General features: G+C 44.6%; 1 protein-coding gene across 10 annotated transcripts in view; it reads left to right on the top strand.

Annotated features, from left to right (window-relative positions):
• Nucleotides 1-836: 836 nt before the first annotated feature.
• The window catches only part of MTSS1 (MTSS I-BAR domain containing 1), a 128,641-nt gene continuing 106,783 nt past the window's right edge, over nt 837-22,694 (top strand). For 9 of the 10 annotated variants that reach the window (XM_075085776.1, XM_075085775.1, XM_075085771.1 and 6 more), the window contains exons 1-3: nt 837-1,546; nt 17,665-17,726; nt 20,449-20,522. In XM_075085776.1, coding sequence (XP_074941877.1) covers nt 1,475-1,546; nt 17,665-17,726; nt 20,449-20,522 — 208 coding nt within the window. In that variant the 5' untranslated portion in view covers nt 837-1,474. The remainder of the gene's footprint in view (nt 1,547-17,664; nt 17,727-20,448; nt 20,523-22,694) is intronic. The other variant, XM_075085770.1, reaches the window with a different exon arrangement.

Here is a 22,694-nt window from a genome sequence, read left to right as displayed (position 1 = left end):
ATATACGATGACAGAAAACTCCCCCACCTCCTCGCTTTAAGGTCTAAGGCTTATTCTTCCATACTTCTGTTTTCCTGGTTCTGCATCTGGCTTTTATTAAATCGCGTGGCGATACAGCCTGTTTCCCCAGGCGTGCGGTTCCCTTGAGGTCAGCAACAACAGGATCTTTAGGCCTGAGCTCTCCAAAACAGCTAGGCACTTCCTTAACCTCAGCACCGCGAAGTTCTGGGGGACCTCGGCACATTTAGCCTACGTTGCTGACATCCCTGGGATAAGCGCACGCACCGGCGTGAGCAGGACTTGAGCCACAGCCTCTGCGTGCGGGTACACACACATAGTTTTAATGGCAACGTTTTGCAAAATTTGGCGTAATAGGAAAAGCGAATTAATTTGAAAAACCATGGTTTGCATGCTTACTCTGACACCCTTAAACGTGTGGTGTGCATCGGCGGGACAGGGCGCATAAGCCGCCCCACATAACCCGCGACGGAAGCTGCCGTCGGCTGTCCGAAGCCAGGCTCGTCCCTGCAGCCGCTCGTGGCTCCGCGGCGCGCGTTCAGCACTGAATCGGTGGCCCGAGCCAGACGTTTTTCACCAGAACCAGCCGAATTTGGGCAGTTTCGCTGACGGCCACCAGACAGACCGTCCCCCCTGCGGGGCGGGGCCTGGCCGCTCCCCCGGCAGCCCCCCCGTCCCGCCCCGCCAGCGGGGCGCGAACCCGCCGCGGCGGGGCCAATCAGCGGCCGCGCTGGTGACGCGCGGGGCGAGGCGGGCCCGGGCGGGCCCGGGGGCGGGGCGGGGCGGGCCGGGGGCGGGGCCGCCCCGGGGGAGCGGCGGGCCGGGCCGGGGTGGGCTGTCGCTGGCGAGGGCGGGCAGCGGGTCGGGTGCGTTGGCCGCTGCCCGGTGCGGCGGGGCCGGCAGAGACCCCTGAGGCTGCGCCCCGAGGAGCCGCGTAACGCGCCAATCGCTTTTTACGTCCAGACGTATATTTTTTTTTCCCCTCCCCCCGTATTTTTCGGGGTGCGGGTGCGCAGCCGCCCGGAGCCGCCGTGCCCGCCGCCGCGGGGGGCCGGTGTTGGGGCCACGATGCGCGGCGATGGGCTCCGTGGCCTCCCGTGCGTGGGAGGGTAGTGCCCGCTCGGCTCCGGGTGCCCGAGCGCTCCCCAGCGGGGCGGGGAGGCGGGTGTAGCAGAGAGGCGCCAACAGCCCTGGATTTTATCTTCCCCCCCCCCCCCCCCCCCCCCCCCCCCATTTTTAAACGAGTAGCGGTGTAGGCAGATAGGGGTTCAGGTGCGTTGGGTTGGTTTTTTTTTTCTTGTTGCCTGCATCGGCTTGTTCGCGCCCCCCCCCTTTTTTTTTTTTTTTTTTTTTTTTTTTTTGCATGAGGTGGGAATCCGGGGTGTCTAATTTTTCTTTAGCTTAGTAGTGAAATTGCAGCAATTTCTGCCTCCTCCAGTGTGCTCCAGCGAGGAAAATGGAGGCTGTGATAGAGAAGGAATGTAGCGCGCTCGGAGGGCTCTTCCAGACCATCATAAGCGACATGAAGGTAAGAGGCTGAAGGCTTTTGGGAGGGACCCAGGTGAGGGGAAGCCTCTCCCCACCTGCCCCGGCGCAACTTTGCACCCGGAGCTGGAGCTGCACCGGGGGGTGCCGCGACCTGCCGGCCTGGCCCCGGGGCTGCTGCGGGGGGCCCTGCCCGCCCCGGCGCCTCCCCCCGCTGCTGGGAGCCGCCGGGCAAGGGGCGCCTTGGGAACGCTTCACCCCCGCGCTGGGGGCTCGCGAGTTGCTTGCAGGACACCACCTCTCCCTCCTTCCCTCGTTTTCCTGGCTCTCCTACTCGAGCACGCAAGCTGTTGTCTTGCACCGGGTCAGCGTTTTCCAAACCTGTCTGGTTTTTTTTAATTTTTCTTCTTTCCTCCTCCACCTTCTTTTTTTGTTTTGGGCTGTCAGATCGCTAGCAGAATAAATGCAGCGAGGTGGGAGCGTCGTGTGGAAGAGATGGGCATGGTGCATGTCAGCCCTGGGGTGGGGCTGGAAAGGGCAACGTAGGGATTTCTGTGCCATCCCGATGGGCACAATGGGGAAAAAACCTGGTCTCAGCCTGGAAATGCTCAAAAGTTGATGCACACCTGGGTTAAAATTGCTGCTCAGTCGGTTATGTGGTATTATTTTCATGCTGTGTGTGCTCACAGAGGTGGTATTCGCTTCTTTCTGTGGGTGAATGCAAAGGTCTCAAGTTGCCAGGTCTCCTCTCCACCAGCCACCAGAGACCTCAGGCTGCGCCGACCCCTTCTGCCGAAGGGTCCCTTTGAGAGACGCGCTCCCAATCTACCCTTGGCAGCCAAGGGCACTTCTGCAGGGTTTTCCTTCGGTGAGCCGATGCCTCCCGCCCTTCTCTCGTGGAAATAAATAGCATAAAAGCGCTGCTGTGTTCTGCCAGTCATGCCTCCCCCAAACCCCAGGGCTCGAGGCACCCTGCCTCCAGTGCGCGGCCGTACTGCAGAATACTGCAGTGTTCCCCCGGACAAGGGCAGCTTGTCTTCCTCCCATGGCCGGCTGGGAAGGATGCAGTTGTTGGGAGATGTTGAGGGACGCGTCAGATAATGGGGGAACTGCCGTAATCTAAAGGCAGTGAGCAGTGACCATGCACGCTGCACTTCTCCCGGTCAGGGGCATGGGATTTCTTTGGGTGTTTTAATCCGTGCAGGGCTGGTGAGCAGGGGGGGCTGCGGGAGAAAGAGCTGCCAAGTAGTGGTGAAGGACAGGGTCTGCTCTAGGAGGGAGCCTGGCAGAGGTGAATGGCTTCTAGTGTATTTTTTTGGGGGGCGTGGAGAAGCTGTTTGCACTAGAAGTTATTTTTTGGCAGGGGTTCATATCCACTTTCCTCTCAGCAGACCTTAGGAGACGTTTAATTAAAAGCACGGCTTGTCAAGAGCAGGCAGATTGCGGAGAGGAGGGGGAGTGTGTGTGTGCATGTGTGTATCTGTCAAGACAATGCTGCAGTCCTGGCAGTGGTGTTCCTCAGGCTCTCAGCCCCCTTGTATTTCTAATAGAGACTCCAATTTAAAATAAAACATCCCCCACCCCACCCCCCCCAAAAAAACCCCCAAAATCAGGAAACAATCACACGTCCTGGAATCGCTTTAGTGGGCTGTGCGGGGAACACGCAGGACATGTTCTGTTCCAGATGAAGTGCGGTTTTGGGTTTCAGCACAGAGGGATACCGAGTATGTTTATTCTCTGCTTCTTTTCAGAAGTGATGCATTTGATTTTTCTTGCTCTTAAGCAAATGGGCCTTTGCTGTGTGGATTTATTTTTTTTTTTTTTCCTTACACATTGTTACTTGCATGGGAATGCTGCTCATCAGAAACATGTTGACATGAGCTTATGGAGATAGGCACAGGTGTGAATATTTTTTTCTTAATGCACCGTAGTAGTGGAACCTGTTTTGTGGACAGGCAATTACTGGGGGGGAGGTTTGGAAGGAATCACAGGAGATCTTTGGCAGTGTGGTGGTTGTAACTGTTTAAAAATCTGCTTGCTCTTCAGCATGAGTAGAGCAAACAATTTTTACCTGTAGTCCAGTTTGATGCAGCCAATGCTGTACTGCTGATGAGGTGCACTAGGGTTCTTTGTGAATTGTGCACAAAGGATCGTGACAATTTTGAAGAAAAAGTAGCTGTTTTTTGCCAGCTAACCAGACCTTTTCAGCTCATTATACCCTTAGTAGTAAAGTGAAAATTAGCATTTTAAGTGCTGTTTCACGTAGCAGGTCTGTGTGGGCAGGCTTCTGGCAGAATGTTGGAGACGTTGCGTAGGGGTCTGCCCACACGTACCCAAGTGCACTATCTGTGCCTGTTTCTCATCGCAGGCTGCAATCAAGGCCCCACATGCCCTGCAGTGCTGAGGGATTTGCTGCAGCATCCGCCTTTTTTTTAACTAAGTAATTTGCAGGTTCTTTTTGTCATATGTATTTTTCTGCCTTAAACTTAGTTGTGAAGACGGTAGGGTTAATCAACAGCATATTAAAACGACTCTGAAGTCGTGCCAGTGGATGCAGATGGGTGCTGCAGCCAAGGTGATGAAGATAGAGTATGTGTGGACTGATTATCCTCTTTGTTCACACTGACACAGAACTAGCTCAGGTGTACCTGCTGTTAATTTTGAGCTCTCCTTGATCTCAACAAGGTTACAGAAACTGGAACTAAAATCCTGAGTAATGTGATTGCTTCCATTTGTCTCTGTACTGTGTTAACTTCGAAACTTAATGAGGGCAATATATGCCCGTGTGACTAACACATCACATTTTTTGATTCAAGATTATCTCTTGAACTGCCTTTAATATCTTCTCCAGAAACCACAAATTTCTCTCCATCCTCTAACAAAAATAATTTTGTGCTTACTACTCAACAAAACAAGCTCCAGAATAATTCAGTGTAAAGCTGTTATTTAGAGAAACAATGTTACTGAGTTAAATATAAGAATGGATAATAAACATCCCATTTATACAGCACTTCAATGTACATCTGGAACTTCAGCCTCCTGACAAGGGAAGTCCATGTCTTCCATGCAAAACAAGGGTCACATTTGTTGAGTACTACATGGTGTGCATGGTGACCAGGTTGTTTGTGGAGAGTCCACAATGGGAATTGTACTTGGCTGTTGTGGTCTAGAGTTGGGCTTCGATGTTTTATGATTCTGGGATCAGATCAAAGAATCATACAGGTAGGAAAAAGGCTGCCCACCCCATCCTTAGGTTTTGGTCTGTTGTCACAGCCTTGGTGTTTCCTATGAAACGTCACTGAGTACGTGGCGCTTACAATTTGTTATACTCTTATGCAAGATCTTTTTCAAAGCAATTAAAGTTTATAAAAGCGAAAATGAAACATGTATGTCCCCTCAGAGGAGTAGTTTTGTGTGCTGCATTCAAACGCCGTGTGGCTCCTCTTTGAACGTGGCATACTTTGTGTAGCTCCCTGTGGGAAGGGAGTATTTGATCTGAATGGTTTGTAACTAATTTCCCACAATTGAGAAACGAGATGCTGTTAATTTCAATGTTTCTTGTAGTGCAGAGCAAATCAGTGCACATAATTTTTGGGAGGGCCTGTTGCAAATGGGTTTCAAAAGACTTTGTCTTCTCACGCAGAGCAGATTCTTTTTAATGCTGCATTTCTTTGAGTCTTGAGTTTACGTTGCTTTTAATTGTGTTGTTCTCTGCTACTTGAAGGAAGAAGGGAAACAAGGAAACACCTCTGAAAACGTTGAAATTGGCAGTGTTTGTAGTTCATCACTTGCTCTATGCTGCTGCTTTTCCTTTCTGCATGTTCTTTATTTGTCTCACCTCTGCTGCCAGCATGTTTTTTGGCAGGGCAGGGCCTTGCTGTACGTGTACAGTGCCCAACACCCTTGGGGTGGGCATGAGGGCGAGACAATTTGGACAAACACAGGTTGTCTGTGGCTTTGTCTATACCAAGTGGGAGGATTTACTAAATTTTTATGGGTCTGGTGCGGATTACCAATTGGTCTCACTCATTTCCCTGCATGTGAGGGACGTGTAGGTTTGAGGTGGACTGCAAATGTCCTGTTGGTGAGCAAAAACAAAGGAGGAGTGAAATTTTAGAAATTATTTTAAGTGTATGTACCTTATTTATAGTTGTATAGCTGAGAACTCAATAAAGTCAACCTTTTGCTTTTGGCAGTAACCTCTAATGCTACAAAGGAGGTGAACCCTTCCCTTGGCTCCATTGTGCTGCTGGGACTTGTAGATGAGGGGGTGGTACGCCTTTGCTTTCAGCCATGCAAAGCTCTTGGTCAAAGCGGAAGAGAAAGGCATGAACATACACATATGGGCATGAGAAACATTTTTGGTTTTGCAGCCTCTTATCTCCTGTTAGGATGTGACCAGTGAGAAACAGCGTTTTAACCTTGCTTTTTGTGGAAGATGGAGCTGGGGGTTGGTCACATCAAGGATTAAGAGCCATTTGTTAAGTAGGCGTGATTTGCCTGTGAGGGATGGCCTTGTGCTATTCACACAAATAATATAAACTGAGTGAAAAAAAATATTTGTTGGAACAAATGGAAATGCTGAGACAGTTACTATGGCAAGCACAGCTGTAGCTCCCCTGCATTTATGTTAATCCAGGGGACAACCCACATGTATCAGAGAACCTGGGCAAATTTGTTTTACCCTGACATGTCATAATATGACAGCTCTTCTGCAGCTGAGCTTTATTTGAAGCTTGGGGATCTCTGTGGAGGTTAAGAATGTTCAGTTCAATGATTTTTAAGGTCTAGTTTCAGTCCAGCTGTAAGTTTGATAGCTATTGTAAGGAAAAACAAATGTTTTGTATGCAACAGACAGGTACAGGCTTGGAGAGGAAAGGGCATCTCTGTCCTCCCTTTCCCATGCATGCTGTGTTGCACTGGCATGTCCCTTGCATGGTAGTCTTTAGGGAAACTGATTTATGCCAGACCTGGCGAATTGACATTTCTTCCCCTTCCCCCAAAAGCATGAAGTGAGTTCATTTCCACTATATACAGCTTTTCTTTGTGTTTTTTTTTTCTCTTTTTTTTTTTAAAGGTTTTACCACCAAGGCGTTTTGGGCTTAGCTGGCTGCACTGATTTCTTACCCCTGCTGCCTCCCAAAACTTGCTTGCCCAAATGGTTGGTTTGCATACACTGAAATTCCTCACCTTTCCTAAGCAGTTCAGTTGCAGTATCCTTCTGTAAAGATCTTGGAGGGGGAAGGATTGATGTGCAGCAAAGGCTGAATGATGGTGCAGGAAGACAGCCACTGCATGCCTGCTTAAATACTGGGGTTCATTAAATAAGGAATAGCTGGGACATACAGAGAATTTAATTTTTAGGGACACATTCTTTCTTGATCCAAATATTCTTGCGTGAGTGTTAACAATTCATACAACTGCCGAGCATTCGCTACGTAAATGTGTACGAGGCTGGCTGATTCTGTGGCATACCCAGGGCAAGGATTTTTAATGTCTTTTGAGAGTACTCCTTTTGGATCTGGCAGGACGCCAAGGGCTGCATAATAGGGTCTGTGAGGTTGTAAGTGTGGAAGGAGTTGTGCAGCGCTGCATGAAACGCAATTGACTGAACAAATGTTGGAGGACAAGAAGTCTGTGTAATTACAGGCTCGGCACTGGTTAATACCTAACAGAGGGTGATATTTGGGAGAGCTTGCTTCCTCCCTCAGTTCTGCGTCTGCAGGAGCTGTCCCAAAATCTTTGAGATAAAATATCTAAAAAACCATTTTCTTGCTATGTTTTTTTCAAAGTACAGAAGTTTCTACAGTTGATGGACTACTCCTGTGAATCTGTAAAGAGCATCTTCTGCCTAACAGCCTGTGTGTTTTCAGCTTCTGAAAAACATTTTTAAGGTTCATGGTCTACCCAAAGACAGTGTGGTCTTGAAGATAAGCAGAAAGCATTACATGGCAGAGAGCAGAATAGGAACTCTATGGAAAAAGATTTTTTGTCTACTTCAGAGCATGCAAAGATGGGTACAGGGAGGTTTGAGTTAGTACCATAAAGAGGCTACTCTTTGGAGTAGAGTAGCCTCTTTAGGCTATATATAGAAATGCATTTCCCCCTTCAAGTGTATATTTTCAATTCCAAAATTATATGTATCTTGATATTGTAAGGTGCCAAACGCTGCCCTGTTCAGTGGCATCTGTGCTGACCTTTAAGGATGTTGATTGACTTCTTCCTGCAGGGCTGTGAGATAGCTTGAATGATGAGATGTTTTGAAGGATTGGAGACAAAATGTCTGGTAGCTCTGTGATTAAGACCATAGCAGCTTTCATCTTCAAAGTGCTCTGTGCGTGACTTAGCCCCAAAGAATGGCTCCCATTTTACAGAAGGGCAAGCTGTGGCTGCAGGTTCAGTGGCGCTTACTCCTTTCCCCTAGGACAAGAAGGAATTGAGCGCACCTAGAGCATGGACTTAATGAGGGGATGGTTTTTAAGCTCCCAATATAATACGTGTTTCTATCCACACATACACACCACTTTGTAGTTACTGCTTAAGACACGTTGCTGCTCCCCACTGCTGTGATAACCCGGTGTTTGGAGGCAGAAGAGATGACACCTACAAATGACTGATCAACTCTTGGCACAAACGTCTTCAAGCCCTCTTCAGTAACTGAAACTATGGAACATCTCAGTCCTTAGTGGAGAAGTCTGACTGGAACCTCTTAGCCATAGGCATAAAGAATTTGGCCGTCTGTCTTGTGAGGCTGTGTGCAAGTTCTGTGTTTTTCAGTCTTCTGGCCAACAACCATCAGTGTTGTGTAGTTCACTTTAATTCTAGGATGCTGGCTGGTGTATAAACAGCGTTTAACAAATCACCTTGGATATTTTTAAAAAGAACACTTGCAGGAATGAACCTGTGACCGCTGATTCTGTTGGTGTGCTTAATGCTAGTGATGAGTGTGTAACTAGAGAAATTTGGTTCATATTCTTTTGTTTCCATTTTTGTCTTCCATATAAACTGCCACCACACTTCCCACCCAAACATATTTTTTTTTTGTTAGGTAAGTCAGATGTGTACTTAGCAATATCACTGAAGCCCTTTGTGTAGTGGCTTAATTTGGGATTTTTCATTAATAAAACTTCATTTGTGATGAGATGCCTACTAACAAAATTGTCCATGAGCAAACCTCATGGTTGCTCATTGTCCATGAGCAAACTAAGTGTCTAACTTGGAGGTTCAAAGTGATTGTTTCATGAGTGAAATGGAGAGGAGGTAGCCTGTGACAAGCTTAGCTGAACTTCACTCTCTGGCAAGAGCCGAAGTTCATAAAGCAGCAAAAAATTTGCCTCCTGGCTGCTGCCTGTTCCCCAATGACATACTCTGTGGTCAACTCAGACCCTTGTCAGTACTTTTGCAACAGATAACTGTCACTTCTTGGGTCCTGGGGATTGTTTAGATTCTTGTGTGATGGAGATTGTGCTGAGATCAAGCAATGAATGCTCAGAAATGGAGGTGTCTCCTTGCTTTGGAAGAAGTGATGAGACCCCAGTGGTGTTGGTGGCATTTCCAGCCCAGGACTGTTGGCTTGAGGCTGTCCTGTCTAGGCATTAACTTGAATGCATGCCTCCTGATATTTTATTATCTTCGTTTTGATCTAGCTGAAATACTGTGGGTTTAGAAAATAGCTGCCGAGTATGCACAGTGGCCACTTAATGACTGAGTGGATGAAAGGTGGTATTGATGAGTCTCTGAGGAGAAGTCTGCTATTCAGGCTTGCAAACATGTTTAGACCTGCAGGGAAGAATGTGGAACTAAATGCCTCCTCTGGAAGACTACTTAATGTCCAGCTTTTTTAATTTAGCATGGGATAAAAGGTCTCTAGAAGTTGTGGCTAGCTGTTTCCTGCCCTCCACCTTGTGAATAACTTCCTGTGTTTGGAGAAGGAGAGACTGTATGTTTATGCATGATGTATCTTCTCACAGGATAACTTTTGTTTGCTAATTACTTAATCTTGGATTTAAACCACAAAGTGGCTGCTTTGGAGCTGAGTTTCTTCGTCTTGCAAACTATGAAACTGGGCTGCAGACGGTACAGATTTGACGTGGTCCCTATTGACGTAGCAAGGAAGCCCACGAGTTGGGTTGTAAGCCAAGATGCCGTGCAGCAACCAAGGGGGATGGGTTTTTACAGGTCCTTGCTATACTACAAACTGAAGTCACAACCATGGGGCAACTGGTATCCTCCGCTGGGGGTGTTTAAATATGGACTAGCATGGTGCAGGCTTTATTATAATACAAATTAAAGACTCTAGAGCTCTAACAGCAGAATGGTACCAGGCTTAAGTTCCCTCCGCCTTCAAATGGTTAGTGAGGTCTAATAAATACCTGTGTTCTTGCTAAGAAGTGCTGCATTTAAGTGCTCAGGGATCTGGGCATTCTTTAGAGTTCTTCAGGTGGTTTTGGGAACGTAGGAATAACTGATATCTATGTGTTTTTTTCCCCAGTGAGGTGATTACCCTTTTCTGGACTTCCCTGACTGGACTTCAGTCTTGACTTTCTCAAGATACTATACCATTATCCCTTTTTCTCAATGTCCTAATGCTCTGTTTAGACTGAACACCAAACAGTTTTGAACATACTAAATGAGTGGTTCTATGATACATAGAAGAACTATCTAGTTGACAGGTTTTCTTAATAGCGTATGAGATGTCTTCAGTAGTGTTTTGTTGCATAATTTGCAATGTTGTGATAATGTATCACCTTGTGAAAGCAAAGCTTGGCATACCTATTTATACTGTGTGTGCTGAGGGAAACTTCTTTCTAACCCTGCTGTTCGTTAAACAAGTGGCAGAAATAATGGAAATAGGTGTACAGATACAAGACTTTGATTTTAATTACCCCTGCTTGCTTTCTTGAAGGGTAGTTACAGGTTAACTGGCATCTTAATCTGATATTTGACATGCCTTTACTTTCACTTGCATGCATTATAATCTCTCAAATCCTGAGTTTGTACCTGTCTCCTCCTCTATTCAGTAATGCATGCATTTGGCTCTTGCTGTGAAATCCTGTGAAGTTCAAAGTTCATGTCTTGTCTTTTGCTGTTGATGACTTCTTATTCCTGGCCCAGCAAGCAATCTGCATGAGATGCAAGTCCCTTTTGCTGCTGGAGCTATGCTCGAACCTCCCCTGTGCATGGCAATGCTTTTAGCTTAGAAAGACAGAAGGGGATTTGCAATCATGTAGCCCCTTTTCCTGCCTTGTTGGGAGTATTACAGTTTCCTAGAAGACCTCTATATAAATGCGTTACTCTTCCTTAGAGTTCCAGCAAAAGGATGCTCCCTGATCTTTCAGAGTTACCTGTTAACTGGTCTTCGTTGGAGGGATTTTCCAACCTGAAACTCCTCTGCAGCAAGTAAAGCTGATTGTTTCTTGTCCTGCATCACTGGAAAACAGCTAATGGGCAACATTGGGATGCTCTTGAAATCAGTATTGGAACTTTGTTGATTCAGTTCTGGTTTTGAATTTAAGAAATGGGTAGATATAGAAGGTAGATTTAGACTGGACGTAAGGAGGAATATTTTTTTTATGATGAGAGTGGTGAGGCAGTGAAACAGGTTGCCCAGGGAAGTTGTGGATGCTCCATCATTGGAAGTGTTCAGTTTGGACAGGGCTTAGAGCAATCTGATCTAGTGCAAGATGTCCCTGCCCATAGCAGGGGGGATTGGACTAAAGATCTGCAACGGTCTCTTCCAACCCAAACCATTCTATGGCTCTGTGTATTTGAAATGAGGTAAGTGAAACCAAAGAACTCACGGAATAGGTGTTGTGTACACCTCTACATCTTCATAAGAGTGAAGTCTTGCCAGCAAAATTTATGTTTCAGTCTGTTGAAAGATTGAGACTATTCTGGTGAGCGACTGGGACGTTGATGCAGCTTGGACAGCTTCATGAGGCAGGGTCTTGAATTGTTTTATTTTTCAACCTAGAAAGAGGCAAAGGCAACAAGCAGAACTTTTTGGATGGAGAAGAGCAGTTATGAACTTTGTGTAAGATGATGTCCATTCTCTGCTCACCTGTGTGTTGCAGGAGCTTTTGTGACTTATTAAAGGACATGGCAATCCTATTCATGAGTCATAGCCTTGGCTAAATCTGCAGATTGCACAGAGGAACGTATTAGTGGTTGGTGGTGCTTTGTAACTCTTGCAGTTGTGGCGGGCCACATGCCCTTTTCCCCAGCTGACTAACGATTCTTTTAGAAAAGAGGAGAAACTTCCAGTACCAGATGCTAGCTGGGAAGGGAGACTGATTGTCAACTCTTGCATCTTCCCACGTATGGAGACATCTGTGGCCGGAACCTTTTTTTTCTGGCTGTCATTGTTTCCCTATCCCCTTCCCCTCCACTTTTTCCTGTTTTTTGCCTGCTGAAGTCCCCTTGGAAAAGTGGTAGTCTCTATGTGCAAACCATACTTGGTAATCCAGGCCATTTGTTGTGTGTAACATCTGTGACTTTGTATGGTATCTAACACAATAAAGTCTCTTTGCTACTTGGAGGTAGTGTAGTGAATGGCACAGAAAGAAGACATTCATAATAATCCTTGTGATTCTGGTATCTGATAAAATGTATAAAAATCTTTTGTTTTCAGCATAACTTACTTTCAAGGGGTAGGAGGACATGTGCAGGAGCAAAGTTACAATTTTTGTTCCAAAGATGGATGTATGACATTTGGATGTGTTACTAGGGCATGAAGCTTGGTAAGTGATACGTGTTTGGGACTCAGCTTTTTAGCTGACCATAGCTGAACAGCTACACTGAGGTGTAGAAGTCCTAACTCTTGTAGCCTGTGTAGTGTTTTTTTTCCCATTTTATTGAAGCCTGCATATAGTCATTGTTCAGTATTTTTCTGGAAGGCATACAGCTCTTGCTTTGATAACTGGTGAGATTAAAACCAAGGCACTGAATGCCTGGTCCCTTTCTTTCCTACCTCTCTAGCTGGAACAGCCAAAATTAGATTCTGAGTTTGCTTTAATGTAAAGCAGCTCTCTGTCTCTTCCCCCGCCCCCAGAAGTTTAGATGGGTTGTTGCTGTGGACAAGATACCAAACTGTTTCTGCTGCCTTTGTACTCGGTGCCCCAGCAAGAGTTGATAATAGGGCTGAAAAGCCTTTCTGATAAATGAAAGCACTTAAAAGAATCCTGTCAAAGGTTTTTAGAATATGTGGTGCATCTCGTCTGTGGGATTTGGGGTGCATGCAAATAAATTATTAAAGGAAGTAAATGTCTTCTCATGAAGGAAAAAGAAGAATCGTAACTTCTTAGCAGAAGGAGTGACAACAGTTTTAAACTGTCAAGGCTGCTGATACTCAAGTTGTAATTTAAATACAACAATCTGGGTTCCTGTTCTTGCCATTAGACGTAATCAATAACAGTTTCAGTAAATATTATCCTTTGCTGCAAGTCTACCCTTCCTTTACTGAGAAATCACTGAGTTTTTTGTCTGGGTCTCTTCTCACCCCTGCTGCAGGATTGCTGGCCTGAAAGGAAGGGAAAAACAAACTTCAGTAAATCTCTTGTGGAGTTGTGTTTGTGTAGGGTGGCTGTGTTGGTTCATTAAAAAAAAAAAAAACCAAACGGTTATTAATCCATCCAGGGTTTAAGTGCTCCTTCCAAAGCTGACTGTTAGTGAGCGTTGCCAGCTCTTTCCTGGTGTGGTGGGCTGACCTTGGCCAGCTGCCAGATGCCCACCCAGCAGCTCTCTCACTCCTCCTCAACAGGACAGGGGAGAAAATAAGATGAAAAAGCTCATGGGTTGAGACACAGACAAGGAATCACTTACCAGTTACTGTCATGAGCAAACCAGATTTGACTGAGGAAGATTAAATTTATTGCTAATTAAAATAGATTTGAATGGTGAGGAAGACAAACATTTGCCCATGTCCAGGGGTCTGGATGTCGGATGGGATTTCACTGAATGAAGATGGTGCCTCCTCTCCTTCCCGCCCCAGCGGCAGGCAGGGAGGATCCATCCCCAGGAGCTGCCGCTATGGAGGATGCTGTCTGGCTGGACGCTGGAGGGTCTGGGTGTTGGTGTGTGGCATTTGCAGGTGCTTTGCCAGCTCAGCCTGGTGCGTTTCAACCACTTGTTGTAGTGCCTGTCCCTGAGGGAAAGTTGTTTCATGTCCCTAATTGTGGACTGGCTATGTTGGTGACAGGCACGAGGCACCATTTTGTTTTTCAGCCCTGAGGCGTAAAGGCAGTTCCCTGCTTGTGTTCAGCATAGATTAGCTGGAGCTGGGCCATGGGATCAGGTGACTAACCACCTATAAACTAATTAAGCAATAGAGTAGGATAATGGCATGTTATGGCTTACCTGTGACATGCCTCGGTGGGCGGGTGGGCAGGCGAGGGCTGGGCCATGCTGAGCAGCTTGAGGGGACTTGGCACCATGGAGTGTCGTACAGTGATGGTGAAACACCCGTTTCACGGAAGGCATCTGTCATCTGATGGTGAAGAAATAATTGAGCACAAAGTTATTTTGGGGGAAATAGTCCACAGATTAAACCATTGATGATTTTCAAGAAAACTGTTTAAACAAACCTGCACTGTATCAGATTTCTATTTTAACCCATGAGGAGCTAAAGAGAGGATTTGTGACCCAGATTTCTGTAAAGGCTCTTCTCCAAGTGGGGCTGGAGGTGGAGGAGGCCTGCTGTTTTCACAGAAAATGCCGGGGCATGAGTAACCCTGACATTTAAAGGGGGGAAAATTGATTTCATTTATCAGCTGGTTGAAATCAGAAATCGCAGAAGGTGCAGAGGAAGCTTTGGGAGAGACGGCATTTGAAAATACTGCATTATTACTCTCCAAAAGTGGCTTTATGTCACAAAAGCACTTCTTAGACAAAGACATTGACTTCTACCTGCTGTTTCTTTGTGTTTAAATTGAGAAAGTAATACATGTCGAATCAAGGATGAAATTCTATGGCTCTCTTAGCATGTGGTTTCCACCACCATTAACATTTCTCTTGATGGCCACTTTGACAAAAGCAAGAACTATTATTACAAACATGGAGGTGAGACACAGAGTGGCAGTGGAGCTGCCATGCTCAAGGTAGCACGCAAAGAGGTCTTGAAGTAGGAGCTGCTCCCCAGAGTACGGGAGCCTCGCAGCATTTACAGCATTAGTCTGATTTCCATGTCATCTCCTTGGTTTGTCCCCCAAAGCATTGCTAAATGGCGTCCTTGCTTCCCAGGTGCTGGAGGTGGGATAAACTCTGGTTACTAGGGCCTGTGAAGTGATAGGTGTTGTGCACTTCTGCTGTAGGTAGGAATCGATGGGGTTTTGGTTTCAGCAGGGATGTGGTGGTGGAAGCGTTTTTTTGAAAATCTTGAAGGGATGACAGAATTTATGTGCAAGACTTCAGTTGTGTGTTACTGAGAGAGATACGAGCTTGTGGACATGACTTCAGGGAAAAGTGAAAGCAAATTCTATTGGAACACATAAAATAAATTCCTCTTAATTTTCAGCTGAGTTTATTGGAGAGAATTCAGAGTTGCAGAGAACAGATCAAGATGCTGCAAGCTGAGCAGATAATGCAGGAATTCATGTCACAGGTGCAAAATTACTGAAAGGTTTTCTGTAACAGTTGCAAAAAAAAAAAAAGTACCCCCCCCCCCCCCCCAACCAAAAAACCACACCAACAAAACCCACCACCCAGGTTATTAATTCAGTGACATTTAAAAAAACATGCTGCATTTTTCTACTGTTCAAAATGAGATCAGGTGCTCTTGGCCAGTGTGGGAGTGCACAGGTGAAGAGATTGCATTGATTTCAACCAAACAAATATAGTAAACAACTGAAGTGAGCTGTTATAGCTTATTTAAGTATAAGTCTTGGCTGGATAAGAACAACATTTTTAAAGACAAAGAATCGATAGTCATGGAAATGCTTGGTGACTATTCCAATTTTGCTTGCTTTGTGACCAGGCATCCGTCCCCGTCCCCCCCCCCCCCCCCCCAAAAAGTGTTTTTTTTCTTCCTCAAGCTGGTGTCAGTCTCCTGCATGCCATCAGGTACATTTAGCTGGATAATACACCACTGAGATGGAAACATAATCAGGCTGCTTTGGTATCCTCCGCTTGCCGGCTTGCGTTTTGCTCGAGCATCTAGTAAAGCCTTAGGCCCTGCTGTTAATTGTCAAGGCTTTCAGGGCTCCTGGCATACGCATGCATAATACATATTTGGCGTGCAGACAAACATTGAGAGCCTGGGTTCAGAGTTGGGAAATTCAGTAAGATTAATAGGTTAAAGGAAATAGCATTTTTTTCCCTCTTCAAATAATTGGTGGGTTTCTTTAATTTTTTAAATGGTTGACAGTTTTTGCGTAGCACAAAGCACTTTATGTTCTATGTCTCGCCACCCAGATAACTGCTATTTTCTCTGTCCCCTTCTGCGTTTCCCACTGGCTCCCTTGTGTGTAGGTATAATGAGGTGTTTTATATACACCTGTTTTACATTGGATTTTTTGGGGTATTTTTCCCTTTTTTTTCTTTCAGCAAAAAAACCCCAGAGCCCTTGCTGAAAAATACATAAGAGTACCAGTTAGTACCCTTGACAGTGGCCTTATGGCAGCAGCTTCTGCATCTGGACGTATCATGGCACTGCCCAAGCACTGCTGTGCAGTGACTGTGTGGGAGATGTACATGTGACATTTCCACAAAAACACCGTATGTTTCAAATTGTCATAAGTAGAGAGCATAAAGTTGTGACCCAAGCCAGAGTCAAAAGGGAGGCTTGGGGTTTGCCTTTGGTTTTAACTCCAGGTCTAATTCCAGCAGATCCCCCCCGTGGTGCATCAGTGTCTGGGAGTTGCCTTGCCAGAGTGTACTGAGGAGCTGGAATTCTGCTGTCAGCTTTTGGGGAAGGGGCTGGCTTCATCCCAAACAAGACATGGCCTTGCATGGCAGTGTGGGCAATGGATTTTCTTTTACTTACAAAAGGTGGACCAGTTTATTGGGGTGGATCGAGTTTGCTACAAGCAACTGCACTTGCTTGCAACCTCTTCCAGTCAGAGCTGGGGTAATGTTAGCCTTGAGGATCTGCCTTATCTGGGTTTTATTGTGTCGTTGCTCTGGTAACAGCAAGTCTTATACCTTTATTAAAGGAAGCAGGGATATTTTATTTTACTCTCTAGACTCCAGTCAAAAGGAAATTCTGAGGTTTCTTTTCTACCACGGTTTTTGCTGTTAACAGAAATTTGCAATTGCTCTGCAGAGAGCAAGTTAACGTTTTGTTGGCCTAAAAAGGATGGCTTTTTTTTAGCCATAAAAATCAGCACTTTTTTTTAAACTTTGGAAAATAAAGGTCAGAACTTGCAAGAACACCTGGAATCCATATTCTAAGTGAAAACCTGGGCTTTTAACACAATTTTTAAAAATGGGGGGAAAGTTTACAGGAAGCTGGAAGTCAAGAAGAATTAAACCTTCTTAAAGCAGCGTGGCATTGAGCGTATGCAAACCTTTTATCAGCTTCAATTCAGAAATCACCTCCAGGGGCATTCAGGACTGTTTTGGAGGCAGGTCTTGAAGTTAGAGGGCAGCTGTTCAGAAAGTTTGTCTTATGGCCACTGTGCCTTTTCTGTGCCTGATTGCTGAGTTACCTTGAGGCAGGGTTTGAGGTGGTCTCTTGGTCAGCTCAGCCATTTACTGTAAAGGCCTTTAAAATAGTTTTACTTCATGCTTTTTGAAAAGAGGATAGGAACCTGCCAATGACAGAAAATCCATTTGTAGAGAAGAACTGGCATCCTGCCGGTTGGTTTTGGGAGCTTCTCTGGACATGTTGCAATATTCTAGCACCCCTCTTCTAAACGGTTTGGTTTTGCTGTATCCATCTGAAGTAAGGAGTTTCTTTTTTCTGCTTCAGTTGAAATCCCTCTTCTCCTCCAGTGTTTCTATTTGGAAAATACGTAAAGCTGCCTCAGAGGACCTGCTGCTTCATCTGGATTCAGAAGCAGTTGATGTCCCATCTGCTTGGGACTGGTGTCTAAGGATGTCGGGGGGAATATATTTTTGTGTTAATGGACTAGAACATTGCTTTACCTCTAGTTTCATTTGATCTGGAGTATCAAAACCAGAATGCTCAAATTAAATATTCATTATTGTGTTTTGTTTTTGTTGCAGGGAAGTTACCCAGTGTGGGAAGATTTTATAAATAAAGCTGGGAAACTGCAGTCTCAGCTTCGGTAAGTTTTGTGTTACACAGTGAAGATTCCCTAAAATTCCTTGTATGTGCAAACATTAAGATTAAATGCAGCTTCTGCCAGGATAACTTGCTAAGCATCTCCTAGTAAAATTGTGCATATTTCAGTCAACACCCATGTATGTAATTTTTCACATACTACTACTGCTGTTTTAATGTATTTAGGAAAATATATAATCTACCACCAGCTGTACATAATAAGCATACAATGAGCTAAATTTCATGGCTTCTGGTGGAAAATTGGAAAGATAGTGTATTGTTGTTTAGTGAACACACACTTAGAGTTAGCCCTATGTTGTCCTTTTTCATAGTGTAGAATACAGCAGGCTTGTATTAAAATAGGGCTCAAAATATTAAACTGTCTTTGGTAGTCCTAACAGTCATTTCTTCTGCTTTAAAAACGAGGGGAATTCCTGTGCTGGATCGTTTATTGGTGATAATGAAAACTTACTTTATTGGCATATACCTTCCAAATGGCATCCTGGATTACTTAATAAGTGCCATATGTATCACACTCAGACCAATTCTGCTATCTCTAGAATTCATTCACATGTAAAATTTGTTTCTGCTAATATGAATCCAAGCTCCATTACTTCACAGCTCTCCCCAGACCAGTCTCGCTATGCTTTCCACAACATCAGTGGTGGTGGTTTCTTTTCACAGCAGTAGTGGTAATGGGTATGGCTATTGGCAGTCTGTTTTGCAGTTCTGTTTTGTGAACCATTCCTGAAGAAGCTAGGGTTTAGGCTCTTTTGCCCTAAACAACTGGAATATGCTGTCCTGTCACACCATGCCTAAAACACCACACTTGCATGTGGTTTCCTTTTCCAGCAGTCATGTCATATTGAGTGTGGAAGGAGCAGAAGTAGTAGTGAAAGAAGAGAAACAGAGAACTTTCCTAGCCCTTTGTACTCTTTATACACAGACCTTCTGGGAAGGAATGGGGGGTGGTGGTGTTTATTTCCTAGTCCTGTGATGTTGTGTTCAATCAATGCTTTCTAGCTACAGGAACATGCAAGCAGGCAGCTTGAAGGCCTGTGTTCAAGGATTTGTTGTCCATTTCTAGCAAATGTGAGCCATTTGCCTCTGGTTCATTTCTGTGTGCTCTGATAAAGGAGAGCAGATGTCATCTGAGCTGGAGCCAGGTCTTCCTGGATCTTGTTACTGGAGAAATGGAACTTTGTTATTAGCAGTATAATTAATAATTAACAGTGTGGTACACGAATAACAGCATGACCCACAAGTTTGGAAGATGAAGAACATGAACACTGTTAAGGAAAATCCCTGAAAAGGTTATCTAGTCCCAGGGCTCAGTATTGCTAGGCTAGCTGTTGGGGTTTGCTTGTTTGGTTTTTTTTTTTTTTTTTCCTTCCCTTTAATCTCTTGGGCACGTGGAGAGTCCTTATGTGTTTGGTTGGTCCTCTCAAGCTTGGTTTTTTTGTGTTCAAATCTTTTGTGCTGTCAGTAGGTCATTTATTATGCTGCCAGTTATGTCCCCTGTATCTTCAGCATATTTGGAGTGAGACTTGCATAAAATCTGACCTAATTAAGCAGCCCTGTGGTCTTTTTGGCTGAGGATCAGCTTTTCTGCAGTTCTCCTGGGTTTTTGGAAGGTAGCAAGGAGCTCTTGAAACAAAAGTGAAGTCGATGGTCCTTCTTCAGGATTTTGCTTCAGGAGGCTGACTATTACCATCAGGAGAGGAAATCAGGGTTATTGTTAAAAGGAAGTAAAGAAACAGAACTACGAGGTAACTGTGGAGAGGGCATAGTTGTGCCTTACCTGTAGAGCCCTGGCCTACTTTGCTTAAATTGGGTCAACCAGGCTATAAACCCATTGGAAATCTGGTACTGACCTGAGGTGTGTAGGGCTCTAGGGCCTGCTTATGTAGAACAAACGTGTTTTGAAAAATGTAACTCACGTTTGCTGCCCACTTGAAGAGTCGTGTGGTCTCTATGTGCTTTCCAAACCTGGAGGGAGATGGGGCTGGTAGGGTTGAAACTTTGGATTGTGGAGTCTGAGATTGCTGGTGTACCTCTCAGGAAGGGACGTGCTTGGAGGAACACTGGATCAGAAAAGGGTTTTTTTTTGTTTTGTTTTGTTTGGTTTTGGGGTTGGTTGGGGTTTGAGATTTTTTTTCTTCTTTTCCTTCTTCCTCATTTGCCCAAGAATTCCAGACCAGTCTCATTTTAAGAAGTTGCTATTTTCTATTTCAAGGGATGCTCATGCTCCTCAGATGAGAAATTCAGGAAAGTGTCCAGGATCCCAGATAAAAGGAGGGTGCTGCATGCTTTTCTTAAAATACACGTTCCCTGGAAATAGCAGCGGCTGTAATTTGTACACTAATGGGTGCAGTATAATGTGTGTTAGATTTGTTTTTCATGTTTGACTGCTTAATATTAGTTCATCAGAGGAAATCGGCTAGAAGGGGGGTGGCTGTGCTCTTTTGAAATAGCACCTGTCCTGTGCAATTCACAGCATGGAATTAGCGTGGCTGCCTCCAAGTCCATAGTGCCAACACAAAGTGAGGAAGGGATTAAGAAATGAAGGAGGGAAAAGGCTAAATTCAGATATAAAAGAGGATTTTTTTTTTTGTGGCCTCTGTGAGTGCACAGTGGTATTCTTTATAAGTGTAAATGTTTTTGGCAATAATTAAATAGGCAGCAATGAGACACTGCTAATGTTTTGTTATCTGTATGCATTTCAGGACTACAGTAGTAGCAGCTGCTGCCTTTTTGGATGCCTTTCAGAAAGTGGCTGACATGGCTACTAATACACGTGGTAAGCAGATGTGTCAATATTGAGTTTAACAGAATGCTGCGTGGTTTATACCATTTGCTGTATTAAAAAAAAGTCTAACTTGTTACACTGACAAGCAGATCTGTGAGACATCTGTTAGATGGACTTGCACTTTGAAAAAGCGGCATGTGTAAAAGGAAGTTGTCTTTCTTTTAACTGAAAAAAAAATACTGGAAACCTGTAATTTAAATGTGTCATCAATCATGTGAACACTTCTTAATTACCATTTGAATTATATGTTGATGAATAATATTTTAGAAAGCAAGATTTACTGAAATCTTACTGATCCTTCTGTACCTTAAGTAAATGTAAGAGGCTTGATATTCAGCTGGTATAAATAAGCATAGGGTTGCTGAAAATGGAGCTGATGCCAGCTGACGCTATGGCCTTTGGGGTCTGCAGGCAATGGTAGTAGCCTGTACTTACATATTTGAGGAAAGTCTTTGCTTGTCCTTCCTCTTTAAGTCTGACATTACTGGTCAAAATTAATTTTCCTGGGCTGTGGGCTTCTCTGGGTAACAGTCTGACCTCGTTGGTGAGTACAGGGGCCAAAATAGTGCAGCTGGCAATCTTTCCAGGCTGTTGAGCTAGAAGGAAACAAAAGGCTGCTTCTCTCTGATGTTGGATGCCCAGTGACCAAGGCATCGTGTGCAGATGTCTCTGCAGTGGTGGCGCATTCCCCATGGTCGCTGTGTCCCTGGGATCTGTTGCTGAAGAGCAAATCCAAAGTCCATATATCGCTGCTGAGTGAGTGGGTTTTGGTTACCTCTGACCTTAAAGGTTTTGTAACATTTTTTTAAAGTCCAGATGTGTCCTTGGCATTTGACTTGGAGAGTAAGAAAGTAATACTGCTAACTTGAAGGGTGTTCATTTCCATTAACAGCATGCAAGCTCAGCCAGCCTTCCATTTCCCTCCATTTCTGGCTAACAGGAGTACTAGCAGCTGCTGCAGCATGGAATGACAAGAGGGAACAATATTTTTTTCCGTTTGCAGCTAATACTTATGTTCTTCTCAGAAGTTCCTCATTATATGTAAATTGTGGGTAAAATTAATAAACACTCCAGAAAGTGGAATAAGCCAAGGAAGAGACTCAGGGCAGAATTAACTGGGATTTCTAACAAGTCTTTCCTTCCAGCATGCTTTCTTCTAATTCTTTTTCTCTTTCCCCCAAAGGGAAAACAAAGTAAACCCTACCAAAATCCTTGAGACTTGTCTTCTGGCTGTGCTGGCAGGCTTATAGAACTTGCATTCAGATACCAGAATGACTGAAACTCTCCTACTCTCCAATAAAAATGGCTTGTGTGGGTTTTTGAAGGGTATTTTGCACTTTTTGCTGTGTTATTTGGACCTTTTCCAATAAGCATCGTGTCTTCTCTCTTATCTCTTCGAACACATCCTTTACAAAAGGAGCTCTGTAAATCGAGGCTTGCCAAATTTGTATAGCTCCTCTGTTCTGTCTTTCTGCCTTCCCTGACTGAAAGGATAGAAGGGAATTTTGTTTTTATTTTTAGAAAGTGGTGTTCTAGCAAAGAATCAAAATTCCAAGCTAGTTGGTGGTTCTGATCTGCCTCCCAACCCAACTTCCACTCGTGCCTGTTTTTTATGTAAGAAGTGTATTGCCTTGGAGCATCTCTGAGGTTGCACATTGGTCCTTTAACAAAATAAAATCCTTCTAGCTTGCTGTGAACACAGATAAAAGCCTGGCCCCATTGAAGATGATGGCAAAACTCCACACGACTTAATAGGGCACAATTTCATAAAAATGTATTTTACCATTAGTATAAACAACCATAGTCAGAAAATCAAACCAAACAACTTTAGTGTTTTTGTTCTCTGATGTGGGGATTTTAATAGGCTCCCCGTTTTCCCTTTGAGGAGATATCTAACCTGGAACAATTCTTTGTTACATTTTGCCTGTTACTTATCCAGTTTATAAAGTCATATATTGGATTGTCTAATCAAACACCTGGCTATGCTTCACACTTTTCTTGGCGAACAGGTTAACCAAAGTCAGCAAAGTTCACGTTCAGCTTCTGGGGATGTACAAGACTTGAGTAGCACTTCCCATGACAAAGGCAGTGGGGGTTGGTATATTTTAAATCGTGAAGTTTATCATTGCATGAGTGAAATGCTTCTTCTGGGAACTGTATATG

The sequence above is a fragment of the Phalacrocorax aristotelis genome, chromosome 2, assembly GCF_949628215.1.
Source record: "Phalacrocorax aristotelis chromosome 2, bGulAri2.1, whole genome shotgun sequence".
In the NCBI taxonomy this organism is placed as follows: Eukaryota; Metazoa; Chordata; class Aves; order Suliformes; family Phalacrocoracidae; genus Phalacrocorax; species Phalacrocorax aristotelis.
Note: the sequence above shows the minus strand (reverse complement) of the source record. Positions and strands in the feature narration are given on the sequence as shown.